Here is a 13,253-nt window from a genome sequence, read left to right as displayed (position 1 = left end):
CTATACTCAAACGGTTTTAATTGAATTCATCAGAACCAGTACTAGTCACTTAAGTGACTCGTACTGGATTTCACGAGTGTTTTTAAGGTTCTGGTGACAATAACAAGACTGCGTTGGTGTTTCCACGTCTCCAATTCACCTTATTACTGGACTAATCCACGAAACCGAGCCACACAAGCAGGACTACGTTAGCAAAGTGAGTGTTTTATTAATCTAAGGCGAGCCACAGTCAAGGGATAAATCATCAAATGCCTTTCGTGCCATTTTCAAATGTTTTTATGTGAGGCAGAGGGGGAGTCCACCCGACCCCCGCCGCCATCTTTGATCTCACAATTATTAGCCATTTCCAGCCTTATCTGTCAGTATTATACGCCTGTCTTGCCACAACGTTCAGCCGCGTTACTAAGCTTTCGTATCAACAATTGAGATACACCCGCCATGGACAGGTTTAAGTTTGGTGAAGGCTTAAGTGAGATACGAGGCGGGGGTCGACCCCTCCACAGGCCCGCCGCCATCTTGGATATGCCTATACCCCGGCCCGACCAGAATCCAGGATTATTTTCTTTAATTCCTGGACGGTTTATTTGGGCTGGATAGTAAGATTTGATGCTTTCTACAAGTATTTGGTTGTGTTTGAAGCGTTTTTCTTGCGTGTGTGGGGAGCAGCAAGTTGTTGTTGGCTTTATTTTTATGTTAAATAAGGCTGTTTTTTGGCGCCAAATTTTTAGGACCGTCCGGGGAAAATTTTTGTTAAAGGCAGCATCAAGCTGTTATTGTTTTAAAAAAATAGTTGGTGTGTTTTAAAGCGTTTCGCTTTCTTGATCAGTGGAAATAGTGAAGAGCGGAATAGTTTTCTAACGACGTTAATGTTCCAATAATAATTTTGTTGTTACCCGTGTGAATTATTTATTTCTGGCTCTAACTCTCTCAAAAGTGGTGGAAAAGACTGTATATATTCTGTAAAGTGTGTTTCGTTCCTTTGAAGTGAGAATGAGTGGACATTTCATTTCCTTTAAGTTGGGTCAAGGTTCCAACATTTTATCTATAGCTCTTTTAAAAGATCTTTAATATCACTGGGGTTTGGCATCTCTTAATATTTTTGATATTAGTTAAAATATGTGTCAAGTCAGAATATGTAAAGCATTCGAGTCTGGCGGCGTTTTTCCGAGAAGTCATTTTCAAAATTATTTGCAAAACGTATATAAGCCCACCAGACCAAGCCAGGGCTGTGACGTCATCAGGCCACCGGGCCAGGCTATGACGTCATCGACCCACCGGGCTGGGCCGTGACGCCACTATGGCGGGAGACTCCCTGATGTCTTCCCTTCCTGGCTCTCTTCGTCCATGTCTAACATGATTTACTCTGTTATATCGTGTGTGTGTGTGTGTGTGTGTGTGTGTGTGTGTGTGTGTGTGTGTGTGTGTGTTTAGTTTGGGCCTGTTTTTCATTTGACATAAGCTGATTATGTGTGTGTGTGTGTGTGTGTGTGTGTGTGTGTGTGTGTGTGTGTGTGTTTAGTTTGGGCCTGTTTTTAATTTGACATAAAGTGTGTATGTGTGTGTGTGTGTGGCCCGTTTTTCATTTTAGATAAGGTGTGTGTGTGTGTGTGTGTGTGTGTTTAGTTTTGGCCTGTTTTTTATTTGACAAAAGGTGATTGTGTGTGTGTGTGTGTGTGTGTGTGTGTGTGTGTGTGTGTGTGTGTGTGTGTGTGTGTTTAGTTTTGGCCTGTTTTTCATTTGACATAAGGTGATTTTGTGTGTGTGTGTGTGTGTGTGTGTGTGTGTGTGTGTGTGTGTGTGTGTGTGTGTGTGTGTGTGTGTTTTGGCCTGTTTTTTTTGGCCTGTGTTGTATTTGACAAAAGGTGTGTGTGTGTGTGTGTGTGTGTGTGTGTGTGTGTGTGTTTAGTTTGGGCCTGTTTTTCATTTGACATAAGGTGAGTGTGTGTGTGTGTGTGTGTGTGTGTGTGTGTGTGTGTGTGTGTGTTTAGTTTTGGCCTGTTTTTTTATTTGACTTATGGTGAGTGTGTGTGTGTGTGTGTGTGTGTGTGTGTGTGTGTGTGTGTGTGTGTTTAGTTTGGGCCTGTTTTTCATTTGACATAAGGTGATTGTGTGTGTGTGTGTGTGTGTGTGTGTGTGTGTGTGTGTGTGTGTGTGTGTGTGTGTGTGTGTGTTTTTCATTTTAGATAAGGTGATTGTGTGTGTGTGTGTGTGTGTGTGTGTGTGTGTGTGTGTGTGTGTGTGTGTGTGTGTGTGTGTGTGTGTGTGTGTGTGTGTGTATTTAATGTAATAATAACAATATGTGGTGTATGTTATTTGTGTGTGTGTGTGTGTGTGTGTGTGTGTGTGTGTGTGTGTGTGTGGAGGGACCCGTTTTTCATTTTAGATAAGGTGATTGTGTGTGTGTGTGTGTGTGTGTGTGTGTGTGTGTGTGTGTGTGTGTGTGTGTGTGTGTGTGTGTGTGTGTGTGTGTGTGTGTACGCGCGCGCGCGTGTGTGTGTGCGGGCCCGTTTTTCATTTTAGATTAGGTGATTGTGTGTGTGTGTGTGTGTGTGTGTGTGTGTGTGTGTGTGTGTGTGTGTGTGTGTGATCTGCTGCAGTCTCTGACGAGACAGCCAGACGTTACCCTACGGAACGAGCTCAGAGCTCATTATTTCCGATCTTCGGATAGGCCTGAGACCAGGCACACACCACACACCAGGACACCAAGGTCACAACTCCTCGATTTACATCCCGTACCTACTCACTGCTAGGTGAACAGGGGCTACACGTGAAAGGAGACACACCCAACTATCTCGAAATGCACAAAAAACCCAACTAAATATATATAAAAGAAATATAGATAAATAATAATTGCGATAATGATAAAAAAATAATAATGATAATAATAACAATAATAACAAGAGTAATAGTTATAATAATAAAAATAATAATAATAATCAATAATAATAATAACAATAATAATAATAATAATAATAATAATAATAATAATAATAATAATAATAATAATAATAATAATAAAATAATAATAATAATAATAATAGTAGTAGTAGTAGTAATAACAATAATGCAATCCAGCTAATAGCTTAGGAATAAAAGACGCGTGAGACGCATTCTAATATTTCCGTGAATGGTTCAATGAACTAAGTTGTACGTAGCGCATTACTTTAAAGATAGCTCGGAAGCAGGTAAAAATAGGTGAAAAAATGTGTATCCTCGGCGACAACCTTGGCCAGTAATTCATAACGCTAGGGCGGGCTTTCATCACGAGCAGTTGTCAATCCCCGAGGCAAAATAAGCCTTTACTGAGTGTCGTAGTCGTATGCCCTGGTCCCAAGGTCACTTATGTAATTGTAGGACTATGGTGTGTAGAGACCACTGCCGCTGAATGACCCTTACTGATGATGGCTCCAAGAAGTGTCTCCATCCTGTCATGACTGTGTACAGCATATCTTCGTATCATCCGTTCAGTGAGTGTTTTGTGTGTAAGTGACCCTCATAAATAAGGCTTACAGAGACGGCATCCTCCACACCGTACAGTCACCTCCCTACCATATAATGCTACGCAGCACATAGTGTTGAGGAAAACGAACAATACTACCCGTAGACTACACATCTCTCATCAGAATATTAGGTATTTTCTTTTATACTCTAGCTAGTGAAGTATAAGTAAATCAAATAACTTAAGACCTACTGTACAGATCGGCTGTTGTTTGAAATTCCCAGGCATTTTCTTACATTCACCCGTATGCGGACCGTCATCTTGGGGTGTACGCTAACAACTTGAGAACGTGATCTTTGCCAAGGCCGCTGCTTACCTTCCCTTTCACGAACAAAACCATGATAACGAAGCAGATGCCAGCAAGTCAAGAGATTTTTCAGGGCTCTTTGGTTTTGTTGGAATATATTTATTGTATAGAAGTATATGTATATATTTCATCGAAGCCTTGTTCTATTCAGAGGGTGTAAGAGGCACCTTGTAATGTTACCATAATGAAACGACAATACCAGGAAGAGGATGAAGAGGAGGGATAAAAGGTGGAAGAGAGAGAATGGGAGGAGGAGGAGGAGGAGGAGGAGGAGGAGAGGGGAGAGAGGAAGACAGCCAAGGTCATTTTCTTTCATTGGTAACTGTCACTTCTGTTCTGACTGCTTGAGCTCAGTATCTTGGGGACGCCCGTGACGTGTGGTGTTCGCGACTCCGCGCTCCTTCCTTCACTGTCATCACCAGGAGTAAGGATTAAGTTTGCGTTTTGAACGTTTCACTCAGGTCCTGTTCTCCACGTGGTGAGCAAAGTGTTTAACACAGAATGTCCTGAGGTCCACCAACATTTATGAATTTAGTGTTCTTTGCAATGATAGATTTTTGTCTAATACTGGAGATGATATTTGAATCAGCATACTTGTACTCTCACGTTTGCTTTCATACGTTTCCAGTACGAAAAAATAAACATTCTAAAGAATAGCCAGTGTTTATTTAGGTTGCTGGACACAGTGCACATGTTTATGCTCACTACTCGACGAGTTGTCACTGCGGTAAGTCAGATGAGATCAAGTTCATTTTTTATCTTTCGACTCAGACTGTTATGAAGGAAGTGGAACAATGTCCAAGGCCCTAAACATTTGAAAATGACTTGCAAATATATTAACCTTCACCTTTCTCTTTCTTTTCTCTGTAATGAATTCTCAAAAAAAGAATTTGAATAAAATCATAATTTTATTAATGATATGTATTAAAATACAGGAAAGAATAAAGTAACCCCAGGGTCAGATCAGTCTGTGCGGCATCAGGCACGGCAGGTGGAGGTGTTAGGTTGCGGACATCCGACATTCTATTAGTTAATTGGATGTGATCTTTATTTCTGTCACACTGGCGCGTGGTGTAGTGCCACCCAGCGGCGCTACATACATTAGCTCACGATACATTTAGTCTTGAGGAATAGCAACAAACAAAACACACCTGTGCACGTGGTAATGAATTGGCCTGAGCGGATCAGAACACTCACGTGGCATGGAGGGGAAGCAGTGTCCTGGAATACTTACGCTCCCTTGGTGCTAGGGGAATGAAGCACTCGCTAATAAAACTTTCTCTCGCCAGTGTCCGAGACGCAGAAGCCAGAGAAGACACCACAGTCTCTTGTAACCGAGAGCCTTTTAAAGAAGACGCTGAAGACGGACAAAGGTGATGATGCTGAATTGATCTCCTATGAGGTGAAGGACTTCACTAGTAAAGGCGACAACTACGCCTGTGTCGTCACCAGTGCACTCGTCCGCTACCGCCAAGGAGACCAGAAAGAAAAGGAGGTGTCTTACGTGGCCAAGTGTAATCCCTGCAGGAAACAAGAAATTTTTGATTCAGTTACCATTATGGCTTTCAGTAAAGAAGCAGCCTTCTACCACAAAATTGTGCCGCTAATCAATGTCGAGCTTGAGGCCGTGGGGCAAGAGCCGCTGCGCTTGCCGGAGTGCTACGTGAACCACGAGGTGGAGGGAGAGCAGGTTCTCATGATGAGGGACCTGAGGGTTGATGGCTTCAAGATGTTCGACCGTAAGAAGGGCATGGATAAGGCGCACGCCACACTGGTAGTACGCGAGCTGGCACGTTTGCACGCCGCTTCTGTCGTCGCGCAAGACAAAATGTCTGAGCCCATTGAGGACACCCATGACTTCCTAATGGAGGACTTTGACACCTTGGAGATGCCCGATGGGAAAAAAATATTTGAAATAGTATTTGCCTCTAACTTGACTAATGGGGCGAAAATGGCGGAGAAGATCGGTGGTTATGAAAAGGTGGCGGAGTGGCTCAACAGCAAGTCCAAGGAGGGCTTGTCCATGTTTGTTGACTGTATCAGAAGCAAGAATGAGCCATTCAACGTGGTGTGCCACGGCGACTGCTGGAACAACAACATTCTCTTTAAGTATGTGTGTGTGTGTGTGTGTGTGTGTGTGTGTGTGTGTGTGTGTGTGTGTGTGTGTGTGTGTGTGTGTGTGTGTGTGTGTGTGTGTGTGTGTGTGTGTCCGTCCGTCCGTCCTTGGGCGTCTCTCTCTCTCTCTCTCTCTCTCTCTCTCTCTCTCTCTCTCTCTGAGATAAAAGAAAACTTTCCACTTTTTAAATTGAACTATTCTTGTATCATAACGACCCCTAATGTACTCACACATGAAAAACAAAAAACATTTACTTTCGTTTTACCTCCTGCAGGTACGACGAGGCAGGTAAGCCCATTGACGTGCGCCTTATTGACCTTCAAATCTGCCGCAAAGCCACCCCGGCCACGGACCTGAACTACTTCATGTACACGAGTCTCAACGGACCAGAAAGAAAGGAAAACCTGCAATCGTTCCTCGAGATCTACTACGATACTTTTCTCCAGGTGCTCTCAAGGGCTGGGAAGACGATGCCCTTCAGTCTTGAGGAGCTGAAGAAGGAATATCACAGGATGAACCTCTTCGGGTTCCTTATGGCTCTGATGATAGTGCCGCTGGTAGTGGCGGAGGCATCTGAAGTAATGGACTTTGATGAATTCGGTGAAGATGTCGAGGAGTCAATGAAAGGTTATGAGGAAAAGATGCTGGCACAACTGGACACTAATCCTTTGCTTCAGCCTCGCCTCCTTGCGACATATGATGAAATGCTGGAGTATGGCGTGATCTAGTGTGTGTGTGTGTGTGTGTGTGTGTGTGTGTGTGTGTGTGTGTGTGTGTGTGTGTGTGTGTGTGTGTGTGTGTGTGTGTGTGTGTGTGTGTGTGTGTGTGTGTGTGTGTGTGTGTGTGTGTGTGTGTGTCCCATGAAGCATTGTTATGTTGTTGTTTTTTTGCTTGTTTTTACACTCCATGGTAAATCTGTTAATCTACAAATGTGCTGTGGACACTTTTGAGAACTGTATATTTAACCCGAACAGCTATGATCATTCTCTCTCTCTCTCTCTCTCTCTCTCTCTCTCTCTCTCTCTCTCTCTCTCTCTCTCTCTCTGGCTGTCTGTCTGTCTGTATCTCATTATGATGAGTCATCATGAATTAGAAAATCTCTCTCTCTCTCTCTCTCTCTCTCTCTCTCTCTCTCTCTCTCTCTCTCTCTCTCTCTCTCCGTTTTCTTCCGCATCACCATGACTGACCATGACTGAATTATCACTTGTTATCACTCTGTACTATGCATTGTTGACATTCTTCGTTTACTTCACCCCAGCCTGCCAAGATAACACTAGATACGCACGACAAGCCTCTCGACTAACAGCAGTACTAACAGGAGTGGGACCATTGCGGAGTAAAGAACGATCACATAAAATTGTAGAGCGTTTTGTTCTCCCACTCGCACTCAACACTCCTCATTGGCTGCATCCTGTACGACCCTTACCTCTATTACCTCTATTTCAACAGTCTCCTTCTCTGCAGATACATTTACTATTAACAAACACGATTGTATATATTGCAAGGTAAAAGACACCGTTATAAAGAGCTTTTCTGAGTTTTTTAAGGAACGAAATGCTAAAAAATGTGGATTTGTCTGGATTTTTTTACAATAAATACTGTAAAGAGATTTTTTCTTCTTTATTGCTTCAGACGGCGATTCTGGAGCGTGTTATGGTCGTAAGCTAAATACCTATATCAGAGTGAAACAGACCTCAGACCTCACTGGTTGTAGAAGGAAATCATTGTCCGGAGTGGGGAAGAAAAAAAATGTAGCTCAGTACAGAATGTGTCAAAGCGAAGGAAGTAAAAAGGGAGAAAGTAGAACACAAAAAAAAAGAAAAAGAAAGAATACGAACGCCTTTTTTGTGTGTTTCGTGACATATATGATTAAAAACAAAGGTTTTACGTGGTAATTGCCAAATCTATGTGTGAGTAGAAAATAATGAGGCAACATCCAAAGTTAAAAACATGCAAGTAAAACATAACGGAAGTAAAGGAGAGGGGAAAATATGTCCACAAAAAATTCAACAATAGAAGTGGGAGAGTGGAGAGAGAAAAGGAAGGTGGATGAGAGAAGGAAGGAAGAAAAGAAAGGGGGATGGAGTGGAAGAAATACTACTACTACTACTACTACTACTACTACTACTACAATAACATGACATGCAACACTCTCTCTCTCTCTCTCTCTCTCTCTCTCTCTCTCTCTCTCATAAGGAAATATCCATCAAGCCTCTCACAAAAACACTTCACTTATGCACCGTCTCATAAATACCACAAAGTCCTACATTCACACGGCCCCTTGTGGCGAACTAATCTATTGTCAAGGCCATTCATTGTTGACATTCACGGCACTGTGTGAAAGAAAAGTAAAAAGAAATAGAAAACGTCTGCATGGATACACGAGAGAGAGAGAGAGAGAGAGAGAGAGAGAGAGAGAGAGAGAGAGAGAGAGAGAGAGAGAGAATGGGAGGTTCATGTTACCTGTTCTTACTGTCAATAACGTTTTACTCATAGGATTACTGTTTTGTACTGTCACATATGGAAAAAGAGAGAATAGGAAGTTAACCTGGGGTGACAACACACACCACCACATGGCACATCACCACCCCGGTATTGCAACTCTATATCAATATTGACTCACGCTAGGCCCTTCCTCACACACAGTTAATGATACTTCAATTTCCCTTATAAAGCCACCCTTCCGCTGATCCTGACGTGCCCACAAACAACAAAATATCCAATACACATGATACAATAACAATATCTTCCACCCACGGCCCTTTGTTTACGTTATCTGCACTCTTCACGATACTAGTAAATGCTTGCTACCACCTTAAATGAGCCGTGTGTCAGTCAGCACCTAAACTTACCGTCCTCTGCGGTGTTCCATTTGTGGTTTTTCCTTGAGAAGCTGAGTGTGGTGGACATGGTGAGCGGGAGGCACCAACGTGACGTCAAAACATTCAAACTCCCTTTGCAGTGTGTTCGCCGCCGCACCTCTAAGGGGGTCTGCTGACTCTGCTCTTCGCACTTCCCAAGGGCCTTAGTGTTAGTCTATGATGCAGCAGCAGCACCAGCAGCATTATTAATCTATTTCTGCAGAGTGTCCATCCATCTGCCGCAGCACCAGCAGCAGCAGCATTAGGTCCCTCCCAGGGGTTCTGCAACTTCGGAGAAAACCCTCTCTTCTTACAAGGGTTAGACGTTAGGGTTTTATCTCCCTTCTTAAATATGGGAACCACATTAGGGTTGTACAGCCACACCAAATCACCAGTAGTGTAGCACGCCTCTCTCATTCTCCGGTCGTAGTATTGCTTCATGGTCTGCCATGCCATCCATAGACTGTCTCTCACCTGCCTGTGGACCTCTGATAGCCTTTCCTGCAGTGCCAGTGCGTAGCTTGTTGTGACAGTAGGCAGACTTTGATCAGGTGGCCGCCCGGTGGTCAAGTCCACCAGCAATCTCAGTTCCCTCCCCAGCATAAGGCATGCCGGGGTATAGTCCGTCACCTCGTGCACAGCAGATCGGTAGGCCAAGAGGAGAGCAGGCAACTTGAGGTCCCAGTCTTGCTGTCCCTCGGTACAGTATTTGGCCAACCCGTTTGCCAAGGTACGCTTAAATCGGTCAACCATACTATCTGACTGGAGATGGAGGGGCGTCGTCCTGATTTTGTGCAGGCCCAGCAGCTAACAACACTCTGAAAAGACTCGAGACTTAAATTCCCGTCCTTGGTCAGTGTGCAGTTCATCTGGTATCCCAAACCTGGTGAAGAACTGACTGACTAGCTCGTCTGCCACTGTTTCTGCCTCGTGGTTGGGGAGAGCGTATGCCTCGGGCCACTTCGTAAAGTAATCCATTACAACCAGGATGAACCGGTTATCCCGAGAGGTGACAGGGAGAGGTCCTGCAATGTCTACAGCCACTTGTTCCATTGGTGTGCCAACTTAATGCAACTCGAGAGGTGCGCGAGTCTTCCTTGCAGGTCCCTTCTTGGCACAGCATGTGTCGCAGGATTGGCACCATTCCTGCACGTCTTCTTCTCTCCCAAGTGGCCACTTGTGGGGCCTGCGTGCAACTCCTGCAATAATTCAGCCCTCATAGAGCTCGGCACCACTACTAACCAGGAAGAGTCACCTCCTCTTGTCTTCTCCCAGCGCTTCAGCAGTACGCCCCGAACCAGTTTCAGTGTGGCTCATTGGTCTAAGAGGTGTTTGGTGGAGGAACTCTCAGCCGACACCACCTCCCAGCAGGGCCGCTCGTCACTTGCCTCCAGCCACCGGATTACGGGTGCAAGATCATTATCCTCCCGCTGTGCTGTCCTCCATTTGTTGTCCATCTCACCAGTATCGCCCAGGATTTCTAAGTAGTCGGACTATGGCATCAGGTTCCTTTCCTGCACAGTGGCTGCAACCTGGCTCACAGGGGCGGCGACTCAAGCTGTCGGCATTGTTGTGGGTCCGGCCTGGGAGGTGCTCGACGCTGTAGTCGTACTACTCAAGCTTGCCCAAGCAACGCGCTAGTTGTCCTACAGGCCTTCTTAGGATCTTCATCCACCTCAGAGCTGCATGGTCCGTTCTCTCATCTCTACCTGGTGATATCCGGACTTCAAGTCTAGAGTAAAGAACCACGCGGCCCCGACCAACGCGTCCAGGGTGTCGTCAGTTCTGGGCAGGGGCGTTAGAGTCCTATTTGGTAACCTTGTTCAAAGCCATGTAGTCCACACAGAAGCGTGTCGTACCATCCTTCTTCTTTACCAGGACCACGGCCGCTGACCATGGGCTGTTTGAACGTTCCACTAACCCCTGTGCCTCTAGCTCGGTGACAAACTTCTTTATTTCCTCCCTCTTGGCAGGTGTGGTCCTCCTCGGTGCGCGTTTTACGGGCAGGCTGTTGCCAGTATGGATGCTGTGCTTCACCAAATCAGTGCGACCGAAATCCATGTCATCTCGACTGAAAGTGTCAGCGTATTGTAGTAGTGTTAGTCGCTTGGTCTTCAGTCTGGTGAACAGCACTACTCTGCGCCAGGTCCTTTAAGTGCTCAGGAAGCGGTCCTAGTTGGCCAGTTGACCCAGCAGAGCCCTCGTCCTCCTGCTGTTCCACCTGACAATCCACCTATTCACAGGTGCCCAGTTTGGCAGCGGCTGGGATCTTACAGGTTTTGTCCGATAAGTTGGCCACCAGCACGTTAACTACCTCTTCCCCAACTCTTACGAGGCTCCGCCCCACTGCCACACCGTCAGCCAGGTGCTTTTCTCTTGTGGGCTCTAACCATGATAACGAAGCAGATGCCAGCAAGTCAAAAAAATTTTCAGGGCTCTTTGGTTTCGTTGGAATATATTTATTGTATAAAAGTATATTCAGTTTCATCGAAGCCTTGTAAGAGGCACCCTGTAACGTTACCATAATGAAACGACAATACCAGGAAGAGGATGAAGAGGAGGAGGGAAAAGAGGTGGAAGAGAGAGAGAAAATGGGAGGAGGAGGAGGAGAAATACAAAGGAATACAAAGGAAAGCCAAACAGCAACAGACCTCTTGCTTCCTTCGAGGCTGTTTGGTAACTACTTCTAACTGGCTACAGATAAGAGAGACAGGACAGCACAGGAGAAGGCTCCTCCCCACCCACCACTCCCTCCAGTTTTTGCTGGCATGGAAAATAGTTTGGAAAAGTACCATGCAGTATGGAAAAACTGATATGGAATTTTCACAGGAAAGGATGAAAGGAGATTCTGTTATTCACCCTACAGTGAACTCTACATATCTATCTATAGGAAAGTTACACACAATAATTGTCATACTAATATAATGTTTAATTATTCGGACAAGAAGAGAGCTTGTTGGGGGTTATTCTTTAAATATTTATCAATTTTGTTTTTGAATGATGCAATGGAAGTACTGTTTACTATTGCTGAAGAAAGCTTAATCTAAATGTTAACAATTCTATTAAAGAAAAAGTGCTTTGCCTCGTGGGTTTTGAAGCGTTTAGGTGTAATTTTGAATCCATTATTCCTTCTCCTTACTATTTGGTGATTTTATACACCTTCAGAAACTCACGTGGGAATTAGAATAATGAAGACTCAGGCCATTAATCTTCTTGCCTCCATAGACTCTTCCTAATGTCAATAAAATGGTCTAATCATACCCAAAGGTCATGGTAAAAATGCGTCCTGGTACTGAAGGGTTAACGACCAGAGACTCGTTCACGGAATATATAGGAAAATGAGGAAAGCTGTCAGAAACCACCAGGACTACACGCGGGGCTACTTTTAACTCGTGGCCACTCTCTGTTACATGTAACACTCCCGCAACAAGTGGTAGTCCTTGCAGTAGCCTTGGGCAATACTACAAATGTCAGTAGTGCTTCTTTCATAGCTAAGATTGCGGTATTTTGACAAGTGTTATTTGTTATTTTTCACTTTTCCTCGTTGATAAAAACACTCAATTATATAATGTGGTGGCTGAGTTGTTGGTGGGATACATGTTTTTGTGTGGTCAGTTGTATTTTTCTTATCTTATCGTATTTCAATCATCATACGATATAATAGGACATACTTGTATGCTTTCGTTAATTAAGAGAAGATTATATAACCATGTTTAGATAATTGAAGACAGGTGTTCACTGGGTACAAGGCGAAAAAATATTGAAAAAATGTAAGGCTGCCACGTAGTATAAAGAATTCAAGTCAAGAAAAAAAAAGAGTTCAGTTGTAATTGAAAGAAGGAAGGTAAAATCAATACATTAACCCCTTCAGTACTGTGACGCGCGTTTTTACTATGAGTTTTGAGCATGACTAGACGATTTAATTTACACTAGCAAGGGTCTTTGGGGTTAGAAGGTTAATGGTCCAGAATCTTCATTATTTTCATCTCCACATGAGATTCTTAAGCTGTTGAAAATCACCTTAATAGTAACTTAAATAAGTATGAAGACGTGCCATGGTACTGAAGGGGTTAATGAGACATTTCAGTGGCAAGGTATAGAAAAACAAACTGAATAATCTAGTATGAAAATAAACATGTACAGAATATGAAAAGCAGAGAACGGTGAAAATGTCGAAATGCCACGTAGCGGAACGGTCACGCTAGCAAAAAAAAAAAAAAAAAACGTGAGCAAAAGAATAATTCTCATGAAACAGACATGACAAAGGCAAAAAAAAAAGAAAAGAAAAAAGTAAATGAATAAGAAAAAAAAAAAAAAAAGATGCAAGACAAAATACCAACAGAAAGTATAACAGCAGTACATAAAAAAATGATAAATGAAAAATAAAAATATGTATAAACAGTAAAACCAGTTTCTTCCTTTTAAGGAGAGGAATGGGAAGGAACTGGTCTTCAAACAGAGAGGTTGATG

At 43.7% G+C, this 13,253-nt stretch overlaps 2 protein-coding genes across 3 annotated transcripts in view; one reads left to right on the top strand and one right to left on the bottom strand.

The window, feature by feature from the left end:
- Positions 1-8,837, bottom strand: part of LOC123506550 (ran GTPase-activating protein 1-like) — a 27,661-nt gene extending 18,824 nt beyond the window's left edge. The window contains exon 1 of the mRNA XM_045258740.1: positions 8,775-8,837. Within this exon, the coding sequence (XP_045114675.1) occupies positions 8,775-8,832 (58 nt within the window). The 5' untranslated portion in view covers positions 8,833-8,837. The remainder of the gene's footprint in view (positions 1-8,774) is intronic.
- On the top strand, positions 4,133-7,531 carry LOC123506551. 2 transcript variants are annotated; one of them, XM_045258741.1, is made up of 3 exons: positions 4,133-4,230; positions 5,096-5,915; positions 6,197-7,531. In XM_045258741.1, coding segments are annotated over exons 1-3 (1,275 nt in total). In that variant the 5' UTR covers positions 4,133-4,229; the 3' UTR covers positions 6,651-7,531. The 2 variants fall into 2 exon arrangements, with proteins under 2 accessions (XP_045114676.1, XP_045114677.1); XM_045258742.1 differs by having other exon boundaries at positions 4,142-4,227.
- Positions 8,838-13,253: the final 4,416 nt, after the last annotated feature.

The sequence above is a fragment of the Portunus trituberculatus genome, chromosome 20, assembly GCF_017591435.1.
Source record: "Portunus trituberculatus isolate SZX2019 chromosome 20, ASM1759143v1, whole genome shotgun sequence".
Lineage (NCBI taxonomy): Eukaryota > Metazoa > Arthropoda > Malacostraca > Decapoda > Portunidae > Portunus > Portunus trituberculatus.
Note: the sequence above shows the minus strand (reverse complement) of the source record. Positions and strands in the feature narration are given on the sequence as shown.

Excerpts from the sequence above, each read along its gene's own strand:
- LOC123506551 (XM_045258741.1), top strand. Across the intron at positions 5,916-6,196 it reads AACAACAACATTCTCTTTAA|GTACGACGAGGCAGGTAAGC; the intron begins GTATGTGTGTGT and ends TACCTCCTGCAG.